The sequence below is a fragment of the Anser brachyrhynchus genome (assembly GCF_964034855.1).
Source record: "Anser brachyrhynchus genome assembly, chromosome: 9".
NCBI lineage: Eukaryota > Metazoa > Chordata > Aves > Anseriformes > Anatidae > Anser > Anser brachyrhynchus.
In genome coordinates this window covers 14,188,959-14,214,100 of record NC_137703.1, presented here as the reverse complement: position 1 = coordinate 14,214,100, position 25,142 = coordinate 14,188,959, and the positions used below count along the sequence as shown (strand labels likewise).

At 46.0% G+C, this 25,142-nt stretch overlaps 1 protein-coding gene across 10 annotated transcripts in view; it reads right to left on the bottom strand.

Moving 5' to 3' along the window:
* Window positions 1–25,142, bottom strand: part of GPC1 (glypican 1) — a 293,355-nt gene that overhangs the window by 94,286 nt on the left and 173,927 nt on the right. For 7 of the 10 annotated variants that reach the window (XM_080604905.1, XM_080604907.1, XM_080604906.1 and 4 more), the window contains one exon: window positions 5,876–6,036. In XM_080604905.1, coding sequence (XP_080461031.1) covers window positions 5,876–6,036 — 161 coding nt within the window. The remainder of the gene's footprint in view (window positions 1–5,875; window positions 6,037–25,142) is intronic. The other 3 variants (XM_080604912.1, XM_080604904.1, XM_080604903.1) reach the window with 1 other exon arrangement.

Sequence of the window (25,142 nt, the reverse complement as noted above, 5' to 3'; positions counted from 1 at the left end):
TTCTGAGCACTCGTAGGGAGCTTCTTGTGTGTGTGTGTGACAAACACGGTGACAGCTGTTGATACTGAGATGCCTGATCTACCTTTTCCCTTAATCTGACTTCTGCAGGGATGAAGTAGCTCATCTCTTTGGGGTGTGCAAGTCGTTTCAGAAGGCAGCCCGATTCAGTGCCCCTGTCCCAGTGCCACTGCCTTTTTTATTTTTTTGTTTTGTTTTTATTAAGGAGAATATTGTGCCTATGCCATCTGTTAAGAAAAGTGCTGCACATACGTCGCGAGATACCCTGCAGCACACAATAGAGACTTGCAGATTAAATGTGAAGAGAAGTGGCTGTAAGGAGAGAGAAAACTCCAGGTGCTGGAGCTGTTACAGGTGAGCCTAAGCATTTGCCTCCCTGAGGCAGCTACCTGTCAGGAGTAATCTTGCCGAGCCCAGGAATGCACCTTGATAGATGCCGCACCCCATTCCAGGAAACCATAAATACCAACCAAGAGGCTCAGCACCACACATGAAAGCATCTTCTTGCTGCGGAGCACAATTGCAGGGACTAGCACAAATCCCACCTCATGCTGGGGTTTCCTTAAGGTGGCTCCCTGAGGGGAAACAAGGGAGGGAGCAAATGCACGTGCTTGCTGCCTTCCTCCTAAGGAGGCCTCCAAGGGCCCCCCTATTTGTTCCTCCATCCTTGAGCCACCTGGCGAGCTGGGACCCACTGCCACCTCCCATCTGCCCGGGGACATCCCAGACATCAGCTCTCTCCTGCAGAGCTGAGCCCACACACCGAAACCACAGGGGCAGAGCCCTGGCATGGGGAATTGCCACAAAAAAAAAAAAAAAAGCATCCCCAGCTAATTAGGGGCTTCTGGGTCAAAAGCAATACATTTGCAGTCCAAACCCAAACGCTTCGCTCAAGGGAGCAGCCCCAGACTGCCTTTTAGGGACTGAAACCCTACACACTGTTGGTCAAATAAGTCAGTTCCTCTGACAAAGACATATTTGGTTGAACTTTAAAACAGAAGCCTTTAGAAATCTCTAAAATTTTACCATCAGTGTGTAACAGCTTCTAGGATGTTCCCCACCTTGTAACATTTAAAACAACGATTCATTTTCACAAGAAATATATAACTGTCTAAAACTAACTCTCAAATAATGTTAATTATCTGTACAGTCTGTGTTCCAACATATGCGATATCCAGCTACCACCCGTTGAAGTTATGAAAGCTTTTACATGACATCAGCTTTCCAATGGGCAGCTACCTATAAAATGCATAAATTCTAATTTGCAATTGATTGCTACAGCTTAAAAATCACAGAATTTGTAAGAGCTACAAATAGTTTTTAGACTGTGCAATGTGGAATAAAAGCAGAGATTTTTGATCCAGCCTGTTGATACTTCCTAAAAAAAGGAAACAATTCTGAAAGGACAGATTTGCTGGCTCACAGCTAAAGGTCAGCAGTCACACAGTGAGTGCTTGCTAAGTGTACCAAATGATTGGGAAGGAAAGATTGGCACAATATTGCAATACAGTTAAAAAATTACTTAAATGGGGGAAAAGGGAGAGGAGAGAGAGAGAGACAGGCACGGATTAGACTCATGACGAGTGAGCTTTCACGAAAACCAGAAGAACAGCCCTGTGCCTTGCTGCTCGCAGTCCCTCTCTCTGTCACCCCAGGTGCCACTTGCTCCTGCTCTGTTTCTGCCACCCCAGCCTGTGTGGCTGTCCCAGCAGATACGTGCTTTCAGGCTGCACTCGCATCGTGATCTCCTGCACCCAGTGCCAAGTCATCAGCCATCACTCCTCCAGCCCTTCCTGTGGTGCAGAGGTCTCTCATGCTGATTTCTAACTGCTTACAGAGGCACAAGTTTCACTGAGAAGTGGGAGTTCAAAACTCCCGTGACTTTGTGTAACGCTGACATACAGCTGTGTGATACGCCAGAAAAAAAAAGTTAATTTTCCCATGGGAGATCCCCACAGCCTGCCCAGTGTTTATAACCCACTCTTGGCACAATTCATGAAGCCAAAGCACTTCAGTGGCTAGCTCCTCTTCTCTAGCCGGCAGAGGGGGCAACACGCAGCTCTCGTCCGTTTCTTGAAATCATGTACTTGAGCAAAGTTCTTTGTCAAAGTATCTCATTTTATAATATTGTGTACTGAAAGTTTCCAATCCACTGAGATGATACCAGTTTTAAAACAAGCACATTCTGCAGTTAAAATCTCAGAAGTATTCCTAATGTTGGTAGCATCTTTAAAACAGCATTTGGTACCATTCTCAACAGAGACCATCCCAGCTCCCGGCAAGACTCCCAATATTGTTATCACCCGTATTATTCACAGCTTGCTTTCAAGGTCTGGGATATGTACAATTTTCCAGGCAAATAAACTCTGCCTAAAACCCACCTAGCAGCCTCCAGTATCATGGGCTGCTCCGTGCCTGAGCAGGAGACCTGGGACGTCACTATTAACAAGGCATCCGCGCACATAATCCTGCTAACGAAGTACCACTACTCGGGGATCTCTGTGTCTGCCCTAGCACTTGCTTAACAAAAGCATATGCTCTCATCACTTGTGGTCTGTGTTTTTGTGTGTGCGTGTGGTTTTTATTAATTAAAAACGATCGGTTGTGGAGCAAAACACTAGCTTTTCAACCAAAAAGGTTAACAGCAAGGCAATGACCGTAAGCATAGCTCAAATCTGATGCCCCCACATCCTGCTAACTAAACTAAAGCAAAACAACAAATGCTCTGGAAAGGAGATACGCAATACGGTAGGATGTTAAACTTTAAATTTAGCCCTGGCAGATCCTCAGGAAGGACATCCCAGAAGCCATGTGTACTCTGCTATGCAGGGAAAGCAGTCAAACCATAGGATCCTCTTCCACGTATATCAGTTTTATATACATCTCTACCTATCATGTCATCTGTATTTCATATATATTTTCCCTAAAAGTACTTTGTGTAAGAAAAAGGACAATCCACTCTTGCCCACAAAGTGTTTGTCCCCAAAGCAGCCAGTGAGACCAGAACTACAGATTATATAATTCCTTGTGATGGGACAAAAACGTGGCTCAGAAAAGAAGCCCTCTGATAACTTAAGAGCTTTGCAGATCACCACCTGCAGGATGAATTATTCTCCAATGCAAAGTGTTGAACAGCAGCATGGAGAATACTACTTCAGAAGCAGATTGCTGTAGCCTTGCTATTTTCTACCTGGAGCTTCAGGGCAATTTGCAAGTAGGGACTATTGCCATGATCAGCAGTGAGATTACAAAATCAAGATTTGCTGTGATGAATCTGAAGAAGACAGCTCCAGGCCTAAAGTTCTATGTGCCACACCTGCTAGTGGAGAACATAAGAATAATCTGACCTCCAGGCTGCAAATAGTTTGAGGGAGGGTTGGACGTCCCCAGCCTGTGGAGCCCTCTGCTATGTCCTCCTGCAGCCAAACCAAATTGCAAGTATAAAGACAAGCTGTGCATCGATATCTCTGCAACCTCAAAAGCTGCACTCTCCCCTCCAGGGCAAACACAGACATGGGGAAAGTGGAAAGGAAAAACCCTTCCAGAATAGAACAGACACGCATCTGTGAGAAAGCAATATCACATTATTGCCAGATGAAGGGCTATGTGCAAAACAAAGGCAACGAAAGGCCTCCGTTATTCAAGTAGCCACAGAAACTGCTGACAAGAAAATCCAGCAAAACCAGGCATCCAGTGGCAGAAAGCCTAGATCTTGTGACATTAAAAAGATCTTCTATTCAACAGCTTTAAATAGCGCTACCTGCAAAAAGTCTTAGTAAGTGTAAGGTGAATCTGGAAAATTGGGTGGTTTCTACTGCAGTGTTTCAGCAGTTGGTATGATTGCACTGCCACATCACCAGAACTACCTTAATTTTAAACCATCTATACAGTAGCTACAAAAAAATCCAAAACCCAAACAACTGCTTATTATAGGCAAACTTGTGCTTGAAATGCAGACAAAATATGATGAATAGTGTTTTTTTTAATCTTGTCTTGCATAAATTATAAGCTCTCTATTGATTGCAAGGATAATTATCAAACAGAAAAAGGTATAATGGGAGCAGGAAACATTTTCCTGGCCTTGAGGGCTCAACTGAGGTTATTCCCACTGCAAAACACCCGTGATCAGTGCATTATGGTCTGTTAAAGTAATACTTCACTTATTGAATGTATATATTGTTCGATGCTTAAAAAACAAACACACACATAAATCAAAGAAAACCTCAAACCCTTGGCTATGTACCACAGAAATTAATGTCTATTTTTGTAAAATACTAGAAAAAATAGAGAAAACCCTCACATCTCTAATTGGCTTCTCAACATAAGCATCCCCCCTCTGATATGCTTGTTTTTGCATACTATTATTTTTATTGCTGTTATTATTATTAATCCACCAAACCATCACACTCACATTAAACTGGTCCTTCACTAGCTAGTTTCTGCTCAGCAACATGATCCTCAAAGCTTTCCACCAAGTTTTACACTCACGTGATACAGGTAGAAGGATGTTCTTTGGAGTGTCTGGGGCAAAAAGTAAAGGCCAGATGTACCAGCCCAAACCTGCCAAAACGGGCGGAAAAGGGAAAGCGTGCTGAGGTCCGGTGTATGTTCTGCATTAATCTCTGTGAGGGGTTGGATTTCAGAGGTCAGCGAGAGTGCTCGGCAGCAACAGCTACATCAGGGTCCATTCAGGTGCCAGCCTGAGCAACCAGCACTGTAAGGCTCTTTTGAAAATCTTGGCCATCGCTTTTTAATGCAGGTGAAAATCAATTAATTTTGAGCTTTTAAAAGAATGCCTTTGCTGTGGTCAACCCTGGCCACACAGTCCCAATGCATTTTGCAGAGATGCATTGCCTTTTCTTTCTATTCAGTGCAAAAGCACTTAATCTTGGTTATCAGCTCCCTGAAGGTCAGGTTTATTTCTTTAGATCTATTATGTACTGCTTGAAATTTCCAGTTCCACCTTTCTGGCTATTATAGCTTCTTTCTCCAACACCTATTCTTCTCACAGTAACTCCATATGACGACTGTTGATAAAGTTAAGACGACCACGATTCTAAATGACCGACCTTCTTTAAAATCTGATAACGGATACAGTTTCTGAATCATAGGTCATCTCAATTTTGCCAATAAACCATTTATTTCCAGCGGCCTTCAGACCCTGAGGCTTACTGTGCACTGCAAAATGTTTTCTTCAGGGAACAATAAAAGTAAGAGAGACATCCTTAGCCTTTACTTAGCACATTAGGAGGGATACTGTGCTTTGGAGGGCATGTTTGTCCACAACATCTAAAGCGCAATGACCTCTAAGATCTTTACTGCTGTACACCACTTTTGGATGTTTGTATGATGCTCAGAGTTATAAGCAACTAATATGAACTTACCTCCTTTTCATTTGCAATCTGTATGGAAAGAACAAGAAAAATCCATGCCTTCTTAGATCCTCCCCCTCTACTGAGGGCTATCCAGTCACCTTTACCATATTCTTCAGATTATACAGCTCAAGGCACAGTGCCAAGTCTTACATCACTACCTCTGATGTTATGCTGCTGTGGTAAGACCTGATTACGCTATGCTTGTAAAAGCTGCATCTGTGCCAAGGTACACAATTTGTTGGTATGAGTGCCAGCCAGCCTCCTGCCATGGCTTCACCCAAGTGGAGTTCTTGAAATGACTTGCTCTCGCAAAGACACAGCCTGAGGTACAATTGCTATTGAAGGTCAACGTTTTAGACGAACTATTGAACAAGATGCAGAAGAAGGAATATCGAACACGAACCCCTCGCTCTAACAGCACCTGGGAAGCTACACAGTGACTAGATTCTGAGCAGAAAGTGAACAAATCAGGTGTTACTTACTGTCAAAGCTTCTGTACTGTGCCGTTAGGATCGTCTGCACAGAGCGACCGGCCTCTTTCATCATGGCTTCAAATTCACTTCGGCTTTTGTTTGCAAAGTTCTCCTCCATCTCGCTGGTGCAGCAGGTATAGCCTTGCGGGCAGATTCGTAGGTGCTCCCCTAAAATGAGAAAAAACATAGGTGAATGGCCAGCTCTGGAAAGGGAAGGACTTCAACCCAGCTGAACTCAGCATAAAAACATTCCAACTCCCTGGTACCTGGAGCTGCTTATGTGCCTACCCGCTAGCTTGAGCTATCCTTTATTACTGTAGTGGTTGGTCTGAACACGGGTAGAGGTTTTCTCACTGGAGACTGTGAGGGAAGCAAAAGTGAAGGAGATAAAATCCATGTGTTGGGCCAGGAAAAGGGAAATAAAAGTAACTCCTTCTCTGTCTGCCCTACACAGAGCCCAGAAGACATGAAAGTCTCTCATTAAATGACACATTAATTGTCCTTGTTAGACTTCACGTCTCTTAGAGCAACTGTTTGAAACTACTTTGCCAAAAAAAAACCAAAATGAAACAAAAAGCAACCTCCCTAAACACTATCCCTATTCTGAGAAGGGATTCCCATAACCAGGAGAGATGAGAATAGAAGTTTTCAAAAGACAAAGGTATGCTGAATACCACTGGAACTTGGTTGACTAATTCCCATCCATACATTTGGAAATCTGTCCATTTACTCTTTTCTTTTTGATTAAAAACCTTATCTCCCAGAAAGAGAGAGAACCGCACAAAAAAAAAGGGTGCTATGACAAGCACTGATTGAATATACCCCTCGCTATGGAAGAAGGACAGGAAAGGTAAAATGACTCAGATGTTAAATTAAAAAATTCTTCAGCATGGGAGCTCCTCCTGTCCCTCCACAACCTCTTTGTTGTGAAGAAGCAAGCCTTTACATAGGCAGAGTCAGCATCATTTTGAAAATAATTGCCTAAGTTCTTATGAGTCCTTACAAACAAAGACAAATCCACCTGAAAATACACCCCACATTTCTCCTCACCCAGCAGTAAGAATTCATTTGAATGAAATCAAATATCACAGTTGTTTTTTTAAAGAATAAAACCCCCCTTGTTTCAAGCACGCATGTAGATAAACCAATTACAAAGAAGTTAACGTGCTTAATGTAATTTGATTGCGATTGCCAGTGATTTTGCTGGCAATTTTACAGGACTGCCGTCTTAATGTCAGAGCTGAGCTGAAACATATATTTAAGATCATGTTTTATCTTGTGTGCATTGACAGCTTCAAATCCCGAACCTGCACAGTCCTCCAGAGCTTCCCATTAAAGTCCCAAGCTATATCCAGCACAGAACCCTTAGCAAACGGGTGCCTTGAGTTAAAGGGTCTTTACAATTGGGCATGGGTCCTATCCTTGTCAATGTCATGTAATTAGGGAGAGCAGAGGGCCCTGCACCACCTTCACCCGATATAAGAACAGAGTCAAATATGAGCACCATGTCACCCAAGGCTTCCCATACCAAATGAAATTCAAGTTATAACGCTCGGCCGAGCCTTTCTCTCATGTGTTTCCTTTCAAAAAGCAGATTCTCGCAATTTACTTCCGAGCTCACTTCTCTCAAGCTGCATTTGTACGAGAAAGTTGTTGTGAGGACTGCTGACATGCAACAGACAGGCATGAAAAGGGAGCTGGAATTTTTTGACAAGACACAGCTTTGTTTCCTCTCACAGCAAATTAAAAACTTTCTTTTTGCCCAGCCTCTTCTGTCTGGTTTCTGCTTCCACAGGATTCCTGACGAGGATCAACACTTTATTTCCAGTTGTTTTACTGTGGTACCCCGTCCTTCCACACTGCCTTTATCGTCTGAGGCCTTGTCAGTGCCAGGCCGCCTGAAAGGCCTGCTGAGCCGATGGTCCCAGCAGCACCACAGCCCGCAGGTTCAGCCTAGGCCACCACCAACCCTTTATAATTCTCCACGTTTTGGTAAGCCAAAATAAAGCGGTGGAAACCCAACACTTGGGGAGCCCCCTTTCTCCTGACCCGCTGCCAGCATGTGGGGCTCAGCCTTGCCAGGGCTTCCTGCCGCTCTCCCTCAAGCCGCAGCCAGTTGGGGCAGGGGGACAGGGCACCCAGACAGCTGTGGTTGCCAGGTCTGAAGCCATGGAGAGCAAACGTTGGACTCCAGAAATGAAACAGAGGGAGAAAACGTCTGTGGGGCCTGCCCCGGAGGAGGAGGAGGAGAAGGGTGCCCTGGGAGGAAGAGCCCCATGCTGCGCCCAAGTTCCCCACCAGCAAAGGGGAGCAGCACAAGTCTGAGGCGTGCTAATTAAAACGTGACGTGACCAGACAGAAACCTCCACGCTCCCAGCCCGGCCTGAGGCGCAGGGTGTGTCTCAGCAAAATGGCATCGGTCCAACCCTTCGTTAACAGAGCATCAGATAACCTGCAGCCAACAGATAGCAAAGAACTGGAGGGGAAAAAGGGAAAGAAAGAAAGTGAGAAGTAACTAAAATTGCCTAATTTTACACAGTTTTGGGAAAGGAACAGATTTTTTCAAAATGCTTAAATTCAGAGCAGTCTCAATTCCTTTTGATGCAACATTTATTTTAGCTTTCTACAGGCGTTCATACGGTACTCAGCACCACAGCATTTTATCTCAGTGGGAAGCAAAGTTTTCATCATTTGTCTTTGTATTTCAAACTTGGTGTGTACAAAACACAGTCTTACAGTACTACGAGAATGCTTCACTTGCTTTGCTTTTTAACCTGACCCACCCTGGAAACACTCACTATTATTATTTCAACTTTTTTTTTTTTTATTGACTTCAAAATAAACATACTCTAGGCCGTACTTTTGCTTTCCCTATATATCAAAGTTCATTTGTTTGCTAACTTGCCATTATGTCACTGCCGAAGCTATGCTATAAATACCTCTGGGTTCACTTGGCTGGAGATTATCTGCAGATATCTACAGAGAGTTAGAGGTGTTTTATAAGGAGTAAATCTGCAAGACACAGCGTGCTTTCCTCTCTGTTGCTGTGTCAGAGAAATTTCCCGTTGTCTGCAGCTGACACACTGCGAACCACTTGCTTCATAGCGCATGCTCCCAGCCCGGGAAGAGCTTTGCAGAAAACAAGTGAGCATGACAGAAGCCAAACTGGCAGCGAACAGAGGCTGGTCCAAATCCCCTTGAAGACGATGGATATACTGCCCATGACTCAGACCAACTTGGTGAGGCCCAAGGGGAATTACGCTGTCCCATGAGAGCCTTTAACTCCAAACTAGCCTTCTCTGCCCAGCCTTCGAACTGGAGCAGCCGCACAGGCTGGGCAGCGTGGCACAGAGGCACCCGGTGCATCTTGGGTGGCTCAGGTAGCACCAGCTCTGCGCTGCCTTACGCGCTCCAGATTTAAGACACGAACCTGTAAGTATGAGAAGCTGCACTTTGGGATACTCAGCTTTCCCTCACAAAGCTATCAGCTTACCCGAACATTAAGCAGCCAAAAATATGCGGTTCAGAAAGTGGCCCGTGTCCCGCTGGAAGAGCTGGCTCTTGCACAGACGTGGCAAGAGGCTGCTGAAGCTGGGAGGGGACGTAACCCACAGACTGCACTGCCTCCTAGAAATGGAGACAGGGCAGAGCATGCATGAGAACAGCATCAAACAAATATCTTGCTTATGATTAACTGCCCTTGAGTGGAAAGGAAGAGACAGGAGGCTGATGACAAGAAAATATCACACTGCCTGGTTACGGGCTTGGATTGTCCTTCAGATACCCTCTCAGCCAGCTGGGTTAACAGATTGTTTTGTCTATCAAATTCATTACTGTGTTTGAGAGTGCTGACTATTAAATCACTTCACCACTTCCTCCTCAGGGACAGAACCGGGTGCTTTGTGCAGGGTCCCCAGGAAGAGCCAGGATGGGCAGGAAGGAGTGGGTTCAGCACCCCACTTCTCCCCAGGCCCCAGGGCAGCCGCAGCCCCCAGCCCATGGGAGAGAGAAGGGAAGGCCCAGGAGTTTACCATGCAATGCTGAGAGCAGAGTCCTCAGCTCCCTTCGGCCATGTAAACAGTGCTATTTCTATCCTACATGACGTAGGAGATTGAATTCATCACGGTGCTTGCAGAAGGTTTGGTGTTTTTTGGATGTGTTAGAGTACCTAAATGCAAATTATTACAAAATTAAACTCTGGGAAGAATAATTTATTTCAGGCTGTGATAAATCCATCGCGAGTCTTCCCACCTATTTGTAACACTCGTCCCATTCATTTTCCAAACTGCTGCAGAAACTCATCTCATGCTCCTAATCCAAATCTGACCACTGATAGCTCCCTTGGCACCTCCCACCCAAACCCCCTCCTCAGGGTGGGCAGGTCTCAGACAGCCCAGCTTGCTGAAATCCCACACTGCTGAGACCCCTCCTGCACGCAGCATGGGCAAGCCAGGACGCAGCCCCGGGGCTAGGTGCAGCCAGGGAAGCGCAGCGAGAGCACACGGTGAGCTCCGCTCCTCTCCCACTGTCCCTGGTAGGCACTGGGCTCAGTGGTCTTCTCCCTCTGCTCCCCTAAATCCCATCCAGGCCAATAAGCATCAGAGGCAGGAACACAGTGTAGTTCAGATCATGCCTTTTAAAAAAAAATTTTTTTTTTTTTTTTTTAACATGTCACAGTGCCTGCGAAAGATGCAAAATGAGCCTGGAGGTGGTACAGATGTTAAAAACACCTTGCAAAGAGTTAGTGCAACGAAAGTAAATCCCCTTCCTTATGCCTCTCAGCTTTTCCTGTTTCAGGTACTCCTGTCCTCATCTCTCTTGAAATACCTTTACTTCATATACTTTAAAGGGAACATGGTTCCCAGAGTGATTTAGAGCATGCCGATTAGTAACTGACAGCATGGCCTTTAACACTGGTAGCACAGCGCTGCCTGGAAACTAGTCTTGTCACAGGTAACTCCTGCAGAAAATGAGGGTACCCAAAAAACATTTGACTAGGACATGACCCTGTGGCTGACCCTCCTAGGACAAGCTCTCCATGCACTTTTCATTCCAGATGCACCAGCTGGCGAGCCTCTTCCTAACACCATTGCCCCGTAACACCTGTGTAAGGTGGTGGGGGATACAGTCGGTCTCTCGCAGTAGCTGCTGGCATCAGACTGAACCGAAAGCCACGCTGCTCTGTTAAGGGGAGTGTGACTCAGGAGGTTTCCCATATTGCAAAGGCTGGTGTCAGCTAAGCGCTGGGCGGCCAGCTTCTTTGATTTGCAGTTAGCTGTTGGCAAAGTGTGCTATCTTCTATTTTCAGGTTATGTATTAAGAGTATTGGCCTGTTCGGCTTTGCTTTGCACATAATGCCAGGGGAGGCATAGCAGGCCTGAATATTAAGTATTGCGTGGCAAAATTTCAAGCTTTGATCAAAATGCACCAAGCTGTGGTCTTAGCAATACCCACGGACAAAGATGCACATGGGGGCTGGCAGGGGCTGGTCAAGAAACAGGACAAAGAACACAGGTTAGCGAATATGGGAGCCAAAGCTGTGAGGGGCAGCTTTGGCTTATCGCTGGGGGTGAGGAGAGCCAGCGAGGAGCTGTCTGATTCTCCAGCACCTGGCACGAACCCCTCGCAGACCTCAGCACGTAGCAGGACTTGGGTTAACCTCAGCCGGCCAAAGGCCACCTTGGAGCAGTGGCACGGCTCACGGGCCGAGGACTGCGGGGCAAGGCAGGTGCTGCCCTGCCTCCTTTGCCCACGCCGGCCTCCCCACGCGGGGGGATTTGGCTCTTCCGCAGCCGATCCCTATTTCTCTGTGCTGCTGCTGAGGGAGCAGCTGGGTGTCTCAGGGGACTGACAACAAAGGCATGGAGTCTTTTCAAGCTGCACACCACAGGTCTGAATTTGTCCTGTGTCAGCAGCTTTTATAATAATGCCTTACCATCTGATGGCTGATCAAATGGCTTGTGCTATCTGAGATGAACTAATGTTTTCATTCCAGATAAAGAAAACAAGCACTATGTTCCACATCAGTGATAAAAACAGCAAACTGGAAAAAAAAAAAAAAAGCCAGAGAATATGCTGCTTCTGTTTAAGCAATGCACACGTCTAAGACGAGACATCAGCAAACACTGAATGCTTGTTCACACAGCTCATCATTCAGACCAGGATTATACCAACAAAAGTGAAAATCCAAGGGCAGATAATCCGTGAGATTTGCTTGTTCCACTCCTTACCGTTTTACTCCTACCAAGATTTAATAAACTATCAAAACACTGTTAACCAAATAAGACAACTTAATCTGGCTGCTGGGTGGATTTGGCTCCGGCCCAGGGCAGCACTGCCCTGTAATTGCATTACAGTGAAACCCAGAGAGCGAAACCCTGACACAGGGAAGAGACACAGGTATTTCTGAGAAAGACCACAACTGGCATCCTCGGGGCACAAGACCAAAAACGGGTGCGAGGCTTTGGGGCTGCCCCGTCTCCTGCAGACAGCAGCCCTGCACACCAGTAGCCTGGCTCTCGGGGAGCCAGATGGGACAGCGCAGGTAGGGCTCAATGGGAATTTCCTCCTGTTTGCTCTGTTCTTGTATTGAAATACTTCAGACTCCAAGCTGTCAGCTCAGTGTCATGCTCACACATGGGAAGTGTGGTATCAATTTGTTTAATCCTAGACCCTGATGTCAGGAACTTATAAAGCAGGCAAACATGGGCAAAAAAAAAGTTAATTAACAGAGGAGAAAAAGCCACCTTCACGTCCTAGAAAAATATTAAGTACAGAGTAGGTAAGAGAGCCTTCACAAATGACAGTCTGACAATCCTAATGTCATCTGTGTATGTCTCCGTGGCAAACTGCCCAAAGGAAGGGAACAGAGAAAATGTCACAAATGCTGACAACAGACTTGATTCTTAGTGAAAAGCTCTGCATGAAAGCACTTTACCCACTCATTGCTCCTTTGGGTTTTGGGAATACCATTCCAAATGAACACACCACTCCAGAATACCCCTTCCCATCAACTCCCCCTCCCAGTTTCTCACTGGGTCTGGATCTGCCCTTAGCCACAGGGGCCTGACTCTCCCTCTGACTCTGAGCTGCGCGCACGCAGCAGAAATCAGTGCTGGGTGCAGTGATCCAAGCCTGTGTTTAAGGACAAAGCAGGAAACGCTTTATAATTTGCAGTAGAAAATATCTTTTTCAGTGGTTTGAGGGAGGAATGAAGGAATGCTTTATGGCCAAATCCGCATGTACCGCGAGCAAGGTAACCCCTATTTCACAGCACTGCCTGAGCACACTGAGACCTAGTGCTCCTGAGATCCTCTCCCAGACACTGGACCCACTGACAGGGAGCTGCCAAGCAATTCTCTGCTCCAGGAGAAGTGATCCGACATGAAAGGCTTCATAAGGGAGCCATGTCATGGTCTACAATTAGCACCCTCCAAATATATCAGTCTTGGAAGAAGCCCTCAGTTCAGGCTAGAAAAGTTGCAAGGATCACGGAGGAACGCACAGGGACTTGACTGTTACGTACTTTCCCTTCCTCTAAAAAGCAGAAAACTCTTTAAAAAGAGCCTCAGACAAGGGAAGAATTATCTTGTCTCTTCAGATAACACTTGTGGGGATGTATTGAAGCTGTGTGTCATAATCCATCACTATCAACCTCTTTCAAAGTTGTCTTGAGCACATCAGCTTCTTGCCAGATGTTTTCATTTATTTTTTTTTCTTCTTCTTGAAACAAAGAGTCCTTTTATCCTCAGTTCGCTGCAAACTAAAATAAGATCAAACTGGAAACCTATCACTCTTACCGGATGCAGTTTCATTTGTAACTACGTAAATATGTTAGCACATAAGGGGCAAAGCAATTCATTAACCAATCTTTTTCAATTTCTTTTCAGAAAAATTTCTACTAGCTTTTTTCCATCAGTCTGGAAAAGGAAATCTCGGTACTAAACTAAGAGTAAAGATGCAGTCCCCACTAAGAGGTTTAAGAGGTGATAGGGTGATAGCTTTTCGTTTAGTCTTGAGTAACAAAAAACAAACCAAAACAAACACGTAGCAGCAACCACTTCAAGACAATTATTCATATAATCCATGACTTGGGTTTGGTCCAAAAAGAAAGGTTTCTCCAGTTCCCTTGCTGAAGCCCTGCAAGGGAAATGGTAACACTGCACTTTGGGATAAAGAGGCAGAAGGGTTTTAGCAAGGCTACAGGACTGTTGCTCAAGAACAATGAATGCTTGTGGCCACTGGCCAGTCCCAATCATTTCAGTGGAAAAAACAAGAACATCTGGACTCATCTCTTGTACAGGAGTTACCACTTACGGAACATTTCCTTTTACTCACAGCACAGCTACTCAAGCAGTAGATACTGGTGCAAAGACGATGACAGTGACCTTCCTGGGCTTTAGGCACGTGCCAAGCACCCAGCTCCTGCAAGGCACCCCTATTTCTCGGCCTCTGTCACCCCACAGGATGCTGCGATGAGACGCTCCCAGCAGAAGAGGATGAAGGCAGGACAGGACACCCAACAGAAGGCTGCCCCAGCGAGGACCAGGCACTGCCTCCCTCCTGCCCAGCGTCACCAGGGCTGCAGGGCTGGCTCGTTCCCTCCCTGCAGGAGAACGCATATGCCTAAGAAGGATCTTCTCTTCCAGCAGCACAGATCTCCCAAGGGAAAATAAACACAACTAAAAAACCCAACCGCTCTGTCTGCTGGTAAGAGTGAAAATGACTCCTGAGCATACAAAAAAAACCGGTCTTTAAACAGTTATTAAACAAATGAAGCTATTGGATCAGAATCTGATTTTAAGTTTGCAAAAATAAAATGCCTATGCCTAAAAATTAAAGAAATTACATTTAATGACAGTCATTAATCTTGAATTCCATAAATGTGTATTCTTTATTTTGAAAGTATAAAGATGCACGTAATGAATTGTCTGAACGCCACGAATTCAAGATCATCCTTTTCAGATCTCTGCAAAAATTTAAGAGACTTTTCCTATGCAAATTTTTGTTGGTTTATGCTGTAAATGAGGAGTGATTATACCTCTTCTAAAACTGTTTGCTCCGTGTGTTGGCAGGGATGTAGGAAGGTGCAGGACTGGGTGGGGGAGGTGGGGGGGCAAGTTCTGGGTGCAGTGGGCTTTTTCCCTTTACAACTCAAAGCTTTTGTCAGCTCCAGAAACGCTCCATTTCCCCTTAGCTATTGCTTTGCTTTGTTTTGCGAATGTTTTGGCAGGCAGCAAAACTGCAGAGCTCTTTCCTACAATTTAAGCCATCATGAAAGGAAATGGAAAGTATGGGGTCATCTTGTGGGAACATGAATTGCAGACTTCCAGTTGGACCAGACTCATGCAGCTGATGCAGAACTTAGAGAAACAAGTACCGTGATCAAGGCCGGGGGCCGCAGAAGCCTCCGGCCACTGCATGCAAGAGATCTGCATCGGTAGGAATTCTGCTGCCTTTCACCCCTGCTCGCAGAAGCACGTCAGTGAAACCCATGCCATCGTTCTTCTATTTATGCCTCCATCTGATCTGCTGAACTGCCAAGCAGATTACAGAAAGCTGTCTATAAACCCAAAGGTGGTTTCTACTCTTAAAACTAATCCTGGGGTATGAAGAGACGAGGGCCCTGCTCTAGTCATACCACCACTATTTTGTGAACGGAGTCCCTTTCCACAACAGTCAAACATCACCTTTCACCCCTACGTGGTAAGTCAGAGGACCAGGCTTAACCTGGCTCAGCACTAAAACTCCAACGTGCTGCTGGATCTTGACGTGGCTCACAGTGCATATGCCTAAAATTTTACCAGAGAAATTTATTTTAGGCAACTTCTGTTTGAAAACTTAATGGAAGTGTAGTTGTTCTCCCCAGAGCGTAAGGAACAGATGACTAAGAAATGTTGCCAGTATCTGTCTTTCAGCGAGATTAGTGTTGGGTTTGTGTGGTATCCTATTTATAACTTTGACAAACAGCTCACCCAATCATTTCATACTTAATCATAGCTGTCTGCCCAGCTCCCTCCAGAGAAATGCTTTTCAAGAAGTATCTGCCAACATCATACGAACAAAAGGAAGCAAACCACAGTTAAAAAAACCTTGCTCCCCAAACCAGCACACAGCAAAAGCTCACGAACTATATAGAAACCAGGTCTTGGGAAGTTACAAGGCATAATTACAGCGTCATTATTCATGGTGCTGCACAGCTATAGTTAGTCAGTGTTTCCACTGTAAACCCCTATTTTCATAGAGGTTTGCAGCTCAGCTGCAAGAAATTAGGCTATGATGAAATCTGGCAGTAGAAATTCTAGAGCATGGATTTTTTTTTAAACTATTTAAAAATGTTTTTCCCACTTTTCAATTCCTCCTGTATTCCTGGGGCTGTAGCAGTAGTAGTAAAAGAAACAGAAAAACGCTTCTTTTTGATGTCTGGTTTCTGTGCATCTCCGTGTGGTTAATGGGACCAAAATGTAAATTTAGCTGGGATCTCCAACTACAGAAGTCTTAAAAATTTTAAGTTATGATTCCCACAATTACAACTCAATTTTCCTTTGGACACGTTTCTAAGTATTACTATCTAAGGTACTGACTGCTATGCATTAAGGTGCCTTTACTTTCAGAGTAAACCCTGCATATTCACCTAGCGCCAAAGATGGCTTTACTCTTCATGGGATAGAGCTGTTGATTTCTTTACATTCCTTTACATCCTTCTTTGAAACAACATTTTCCAGGGTTTATGGAAGATTACTTTCTGCTGGACTCGCCCCTAAGCCCTACATTCCCCCAGCTGCTGCCTCCCACCCGCCTGGCTCTTCCCTTAGGGCTCACATTTTGACATGTACACAGGCATGGCTGGGGCTGCTGAAGAGTAAACAAGACAAAGGGAAAGGAGAAATACCTTGATGGGACATTTCATCCCAGGCAATATTAAATAGAGATTTTCACGACACTTTCATCCATTCATGAGAAATTTACTGCTGTTTGCATGCCTAAGAACATGAGCAAAATACATTTTTCTTCTCCAACTAGCTCTGGGTGAAACCTTGTGGAGATTGAGCACCCCCAGCTACAAAAGAGTTTTACTTTCACACACACGGACCATGCTCTAGCAAGGTGCAGCAGTCTCTGGGCACTATGCCTGGCTGTTGCTGTGTGCCACAAGCAGCGCACATCAGAAGGTAGCTGCTTCGAGGGCAATCCCAGCTCAGAGGGGTGGAACAGTTACGAGCTCAGAAAAAACCCAGCAGTGTAAAATTGTGAGCTTGAAGACTTACAAGACTCAGTCTGGAACTGTATTAGTGTGAATATGCTGAGTATTCATACTGAAATCTTTGGTACACGGGCTTTTAAAAACCTGTAATTTGTCCACACAATTTCATTTTCCAGTGAAACAGATGTCATCTGAAACACCACATTTCAAGCCCTGTGCTCCTGGACTTTCATGCTGGCATATAGGAAACTTGTCCACCTCTGAGGTCTGAACACCTTACAGTACTCTTGCTTTCCTTGGGGATCCCTACGCTGGCACTGAGCCTCCTTCCCCTCAGCTAACCAGAAGTGACAAAGGTGAGAGTGCCTGAAAGGCACTGTGCAGCTGCCACCAGCGCACTCTGCAACCCCAATGTACTTTTCAGAGGACTAGAACCAGGCCTCACAACACTATATCATTTCTGATTGGGACTGAACGTACTTACCTATACGACAAATTTTAGCAACCACCCTATTTATGTTGCAGTGAGGATCTGGACTACTGCCGTGTCTTAAAAAGCACAAGGCAAAATTCCCAACTACGCTTGAAACTGCTTTTCAAGGTGGTAGTTAGGAATTCAGAGGCAAATGAACTCAGTAAGATTGCTCATGTACCTTCAATCATTTACAGGAATGTTAGCAAGACCTTGGCTTCAGAGGGCTGGATCACACTTCCCACTGCAACCATTATTATCCTGACATAACATGCTCTTAGAGTAACAGATGATAACGATGCTTTAACTAGTCTCCACAGAGAATAGTTATGATTCGGGAGTATCTTAGAGAAACTGTCATTCATTAAGTACTCTGCTAAATGCATAAAGATGGGTGAAAGAAAAGCTCTGCAATTCCAGGCATTTAAAAACTTGAAAACAGTCCATTCTTCACATTTTGGTTATTGGGTCTTTTTCACTTGAGTGCCACCAAGGAATGGCAGATTCAGCTAAAATAAAACTGCACAATTTTTTTCTTTACCGCTTATCCCCAGAACACAAGCTTTCAGTATTCAGCAGCCACCTTAAAAGACTTTACGGGCCAGTCAGTAAAAGATAGCACTTTTAAAACATGAATAATGAAAAAAAAACAAACCACGAAAACATGAATTTAGCTCTCCCAGTACTGTATATCCAAGTAGCTATGTTACCTCCATTTGAGAAAATCTGTAGCATTTCAAAGTGTATTTCATATACCAGGTCCCAGATACTTAACTAGCCTGAAATCCGTGATCCCAGTAAAACTGGCAAATGCTCCCTTCTGATCCTTTGTTTTAGGAGCTCACTGGTATGTTTTTCTTTTGAATGATCACCAGATTTTTCTTTCTTGTCCTAGCAAGAAAGAAGGGACCATCCCTAGGATTCAGAAAGCAGTTTTGTCAAGTCTGCAAATTAACTCCACTTCCAGATTCAGCTAAGCCAGTTAGAAATGTCCTTGGCACTCTTGAAGATGCAATCCACCATCTCCACATGTTCACCAGTCTGGCCACTATTAACACTGATCTAATTCATGAATGTAATTCAAAAGCACCTTTTCTTTTTGTAAGATCCTAGAAGAAATATACCACCGGTCTGACCAGTAAGTAAATGACACTACAACTACCACCACAATCAGTATGTTTTCCAGCACTGCCCTGCAGTATTCTTTCCCTGCACACCTCCCAGCTTATTCCTAACCTGCTGATATAAAACCAGGTATCCACAGACAGGCAAAGGCTCCCAGAGCAAAGGGCTGCACTCTGCAGAGCAATCATACTTGTGTGCAGGTTGCTTGCCTCCCACCAGTTAGCTACGTGGCCTTTACTGACCAGCTGGATAGCAAACTGGAGAGGATTTGCTTCTCTGAGCACCCATGGAAGTAACTGCTACACAGTTCTCTTGGTTTAGGTGTTTATAAGCAAGTCATGTTCCAGTCTTCAGGATTCCCCAGAGTACTGCTACGGGACTGTTCCCCACCCACCATATGTGCTCACACAGCTTGAATGCCAGTCACAGTGAGCTGCAGTGAACCTAGACGGGAGAAAATCCAAGTGGAAATCTCATGGGAACAGGTGCTGTCACTGGGGATGCTGAGAAACAGGCTGGGCAAACAGCTCTCTCTATATTCTACTGATCAGCTCTGTATTTGCTGCGTTCGCTGAGATCACATGGTCTCAGAGTACTTTTTCATTCTCCATTTCCCAAGGCGTTATGACCTGTCCATCTCCCTGACTGTGGCGTCAGGCAATAGTAGAGGTCATAAGGGAGGCTCTCGCAGCTTGTCTGTGAATGCAGACAACAGATCCATCAGGCTGGGACAGCGACAGTCAAGCATACTTAGGCAGCATTAGAAATAAAAGGGAGCAGCAAGATCTGCACTTTTACTCGCATCCTCATTGCCTGTGACAGATGAAAACCCCTTCATTAATTCACTTCACACACCATTTTTGATCCTCGTGAAATCCTAACCATCAGCAGAGCACATTCCTCCCGTTCCTGCAGAGAGCCCCCCGGGAGGTGTGATGTGCACCGCTTGTTCTTGCTCAAGCAGCGGACGCCCCTGCAGGCTACAGGATAAGCCCCTTCCCTCTCTGCGTATGACTGGCTCCCTGAGCTTCCTCAGTGCTTCCTCAGCCCCTACCAACAACTAGCTCTTCCCTCCATGCTCTAACTTTTGCCTTCGCCTTAATGAGATACTTATTAGGGTGCACAAATAACAAAACCCACACTTCGATCAGTGCTTGCCTCAAGCCAACAGACACACTGAACTGCTGACTTCTGAGGCAACAGCTGACACGGGAAACAAACGTGAATGGATCAGATCTACTTGCAGAGGAGCTGCTGTTAAAAATCCAGTGCCTTTCCAACATGATGCAAAGCACTAGCTGTAACTTCACATTTTTGCCCACCCAGCACTGGAAGCTGCTTCCTTTAGGGTCGACGGCCTAACTCCTGCTGACTTCAAAGGCAGAGGGACAGGGCCCTCAGTGCTTTCAACTCTTTTGTGCCCCACCTATGTGTTTAACAGCATGTTGGTCAAACTAGGAAGAGCTTTCATATCCATCAACCCTTTTCTGAACAGCAGAGAGAGGTTTGCCAAAACACAGGGAAAGCCTTTTGCTCAATTATTTTAATCACTACCACTACACAGCAATTTGTCCTGATGTCAGGAGCTTGAACAAAGTGCCATGTTTCAGAAGGGAAGCATGCTGCAAGTAAGATTCTCTATAAACACTCTTGGCCAAAACCAACATTTCCTCCAAGACGGACTTTGCATTCTCTGCCCCAAGCAGCTAACTTGTTCCTAGCTATGGCCCTTTAGACTCTGCAATGAAAGGAACTGGGAAAGATGAGCTTCCTTCACAAGTCATACTTTTGCTTGCCAAAAGGGCCTTCTAGATGGATTTTAGATTATTTTTTTTCAGCCTGAAACTTGACGGTTTAATAAAGGAATGCAAGGCTCACAAGAACAAGTTAACATACTTCCTCAGGCAGTTCAAAGCTACCAAGATTCCAAGTGAAAGCAAAACAAGACAAGTTTCGGGACAGGAAAATGATCTCAAAGCCTTATCAATAACACTGGCACTTTTCAATGTGTCCCTTTTTCACACTGTCCCCTTTAATTCCTAGTAAAGTCCACTTTCACTGCTGATTTGTATTCAGAGAAGCCATACAGAGCAGCCTGCAATGCAGCACAAGCACTGTATTTTTCAGGACTGATGTCATTTTGGAATACCCTACTCCCCCTCTGCTGCTGCCCAGATGCATCATCATAACAACAACAAAAGTCTATTCTAGTTCTGATGGATCTCTGTTGCCTTTGGAAAACACTCTCTACCATGCTCACACATTCTCCTAACTAAGCGGAGAGTGGGAAAGCTGTTCATGTAAACCTTTTCTCTAAAACCCCAATATACCAGCAAGTACCAGGCCAGGACGCTCCTGAGCACAACAAGCAGAAATAAACCAAGGATTAAGTACAAAGACCACTTTCCTATTCATTTTCTGTGACATCGATCCTGGCTCCCCTTTCCATACCCTTCAGGTTACTTATTTTCTTAGCTCCCCCTGAACACACCCTCACTGCTCATGGCAGTGGGTCACGGCTCCCTTTTCAGAAGGAAGGTTTTGCTTTAACATGAAATTTATCTGCAGTGATCCTGTGGTTCAGGTCATACAGGAGGGCACCCCAGAAGATCACAGCCCTTGTGGCTTCACCACCTGAGACCTTCCTGGTTCACTGCTGGGAAACTTCTGCATTACAGCAACCTGTGCCATTCAGTCAACCTTTCCACTTCTCGGCAGTCTGTCAATCTCTTGCATCTCTTGTCCATCTCTCTTCCTCCACTTTCACACATTCAAGCTTCTTTGTCATCATCTGTCCCTTTTTGCTCGCCTCATAAATAAGCAGCTGGACAACGGCACACTAGCAATTTCAATTACCTGAATGCAACACTGAGGTCATTTGCTTACTAGGATGAAGTAAAACCCATCAGCTGCACTGCTATGAATCCATTGTCTCTGCAAGGCAGAATAGGCAACCCTGCAGTGCTTCCTTCTAAAAGGAAACAAACTTCCCGTAGGAAAGCTCTCAGCATCTCAGAAAAGAAACATTTAATGGAATGGGCTTGCTGAAAGTGCATGTTGCACTGAGGTTTACAGTCAAGTGGTTTATAACAGTAAATTGTGCTTATCTTCACCAAAAAAAAAAAAGGCAATGCAAAGGCACCACTTCCCTACTTTGAGCTGCAGACCTAAGATGTAGTGGTGCTGTGCATCCTCAGCCCCCGGCAGGCTCGGGGGAGCCCCCAAAGTGAACTTCTGCCAGCTGGCACCGCACCCGCAGACCATCCACCTCAGGTGAGAGGCATGGTGCTGGTTAAGGACTTTGACACCATAACCATTTTGGATGCAAACAGCAAATTGACTGGAAAAGACGGTCATGGACCAGGAGGAGGAAAAAAAAAAAAAATCACCACATCCCCATCACCACATTCCCCATGGAAATCTGCCATGGAGTTAGGGGTCGCGTCCGCACAGCCACCCATCCACAGGCAATGCAATTGTGCACAGATGCACACCCGTGCCATTGTCTTGTGCAGCGATTCCCCCTCCACTGGAAAAGCAGCTGGAGAACCCAGTAGGAACAAGCCCAACAATTCCCATGTGAACGTCCAGTCTGCTTATACAGAGTGGACGTGGGGTGGGGAAGCTGGAGTATGCACAATCCGCAGCACTCTTGACATAGTGAGCAATAAGTCTTTCCATAATCTGAGTGAAAATATCACTTCCCCAAGGAACAGGGCATTAATTACAAGCCTACGCAGTTTTAGCAAAGCCTGCAATGTTTATTTTGATCCTCACCACCACACACATACAAACAGCAACACCACCTTTCCTTGGAAGCATTAGACATGACGAACCTTGTTTAAGAAAACGGATTTTGCCAGCAGGCCATCGGAAAAGTAAGAAATAACCTGTCTACACTACAGGCCATAATTGTTTCAGGATTTAGCCATTACGCCTTTTGTAGCCTGCTAGGGTTGGGAGATAGCATCTATTTTAATCATCCTTGCTCAAGCCCTTCAGAAGCTGCTTAACAGCTCTATTCAGACCTAGAAAGCACAGTTCTGGGCTGTCATTCTTGCTTGTGATCACAATTTGTTTCCTGCATAGTAGAGGGTTGCTGTCAGCTAGGCTGTATTTTTTCTTTATCCTAACTGATGAAAGTAAGATTCTGGGAGGCCCTTACCAGAGCTTAGCACCCTCGCCTTTCCCAGCAGCACAGCCCCTGCTTTGCTCTTGGTTCAGCTCCCAGGCCAATAACCTCTGTGCCAGGAAATTAAGCAGTATCTGGTGTTTGTATCTCCCACTGGTCAGTCATGTTCTTCCCCCAGGGCCTTACTAACAACAAATGCAAGCCTAGCTCCAGAGCTCAGACTTTTCAGCTCGTGTGTGTATCCCTCACATCCTTCAGATCTGCATGTCTGATTCAGAGTCTGTTGAAGTGGGATCAATGAGAAAAAAAGAAGTACTAGTGGGGAAAAAACAGGCTGAACACCTCACTGTCCACTCATGCCAGCTGGGGCACAGCAAGGCCCAGGCTCCTGCCCTTCTGCCTGCTGAGGTGAGGACGCAGGCGGGCCCTCAGCACGCTCCTGACAGGCCCGCTTCCGACACGCAGGCCAGGCGGCTGGGCCTGGGACGCTGAGTGAGCAGGAGAAGAAAGCAGCGTGGCGGCTGCCAGATTACCTGGGGCATGGCTCCCTGGCAGGCGCCTCACTCGGCACCTTCAAAATCCCTGCGGACGCAAGTCACCCGCAGGGCGCACCTTCCTCCCTCACAGCACAGCGAGGCAGCGAGCAGCTGCGCTGAGACAGCAAAGCCGAAGTTCTCGCCACGAGGGAAGAACAGATCTTCTCCGAGCACAACGAGGGCTGCAACGTGCTTCGAGCTGCGCTTCCCAGCCAGGACTCAGCCATGCAGGCTGATCCCAGAGAGGGGCACAGCAGAGGGTGCAGAGCAGGCGTGCCGCCACAGCTCCTGGCCGAGCAGAGGCTTTGGATCTGTACTGATTGGGAATAGCAGATGTTGCTCGGAGACAGGAGAGAAATCACCACACGAAGCCTTTTAGAAAGCACCAGGGAGCTAAGTGGTGTCTTTAAGGACAGCGGTAGGCTTATAAGTGATGCTGCTGAGCCCAAATCACGTTGCCATGAGCTGAGCAGCTCTGGTTGCTCAGGAGGGAGAACGCCACGCTGAGGGAAGCCATCACCCACCACATGGAGCCAAAGCCAGCCCAAAACTGCTTCCCTCCCCACACACCCTCCTGCTCCACCCTGGGTGCATGCCGCAAGCCCTGGAGGCATTGCTGGGTCATTTGGATGAGTTTGAAACTTTCCTCAGACAACTGCCAGGTCTCCACAGCGCATCTCCCTGTCCTTATATCTGTTCCACTGCTCACAGCCTGTGGAGACAAGCGAGAGGCTGTGCTCTGCAAGCAGCGGCATGCCACCTCTCTGTGACAAGGCCTTGTCTGATCTCCCTGATGTGAGGGTGACAGGGAGAAAAGATGAGGGAGGAGAGAAATCTGGTCCTGCAGAGCCACGCAGACAACGTTGTTGCCAGCTTCCCCAGCCCGCTGGCCCCATAGCCAGCCCCTGTCCTGCAGCCATGCCGCAGAGCCACCCAGCAGTGTCCCCTGCCACAAGCCTGGCTGCTGCTTCCCCCGTGGGGAGCGCTGCTCCTGGGCGGCTCCAGCTTCATGTGCTGGCTCATCTCCGAACGAGATTCTCTGTAGTCCTGTGGGGGTAAAAACCCTAAGCTCATGGGTGCTAGCTGCACACTCGGAGCTGAGGAGCCTCTGGGGAGCTTCGTCTTAGAGAGCAGACTGCAGCTCCCATGGCAGCACGAAGTGCACAGTGAGCAAACAGTCATAACCAAACAGGATAGTGGGCAGGCAATATCTTGCCAGTAAATGCCCCTGACTTTGCCATCTCCTACATGACCTCCTTAATTCAGCTGAAATGGGTGTTCTTGATTTAAGGAGCATTTCAAGCATATACTGTGCTAGGGTTTTTCGTAAGGTGACAATTTGTGAATGGCATAGGAGGGAAAGGTGTGAAGTCCAGATATAGTGGGTATTCATTTTATGCTGGTTTTACATATTTTAATAGACTAATATAACAAACTATAGTAGCTAAGTTGCAAAGATAGTGCACGTGGTGTCCAATGGCTCCCAGGTAGAACTGGCTTGGTTTAAGCAGTCATAAAACCAGCATTCTTGACATTACAATAGCAGGCTTTTCCCTGAGCTCACGTTGCTTTAAAGATATCACCTGCCACTGCCAATGGAAGTTACTTTCTAAATTACCTTTTGGGAAAATGTGTACTAGGACACAGAGGGATAGTTTGCTCTTTGCTGTTTAGGTTTATCCAGAGGAACAGCTCTGAGAACAGACATCCACTGGCCACACGTTCTTGTACGTGACACAGCTATGCACATCTAAAATGTTTTTATCACTTCTTTGCTTAGGCTATATATAAAACAAGGAATTTACATG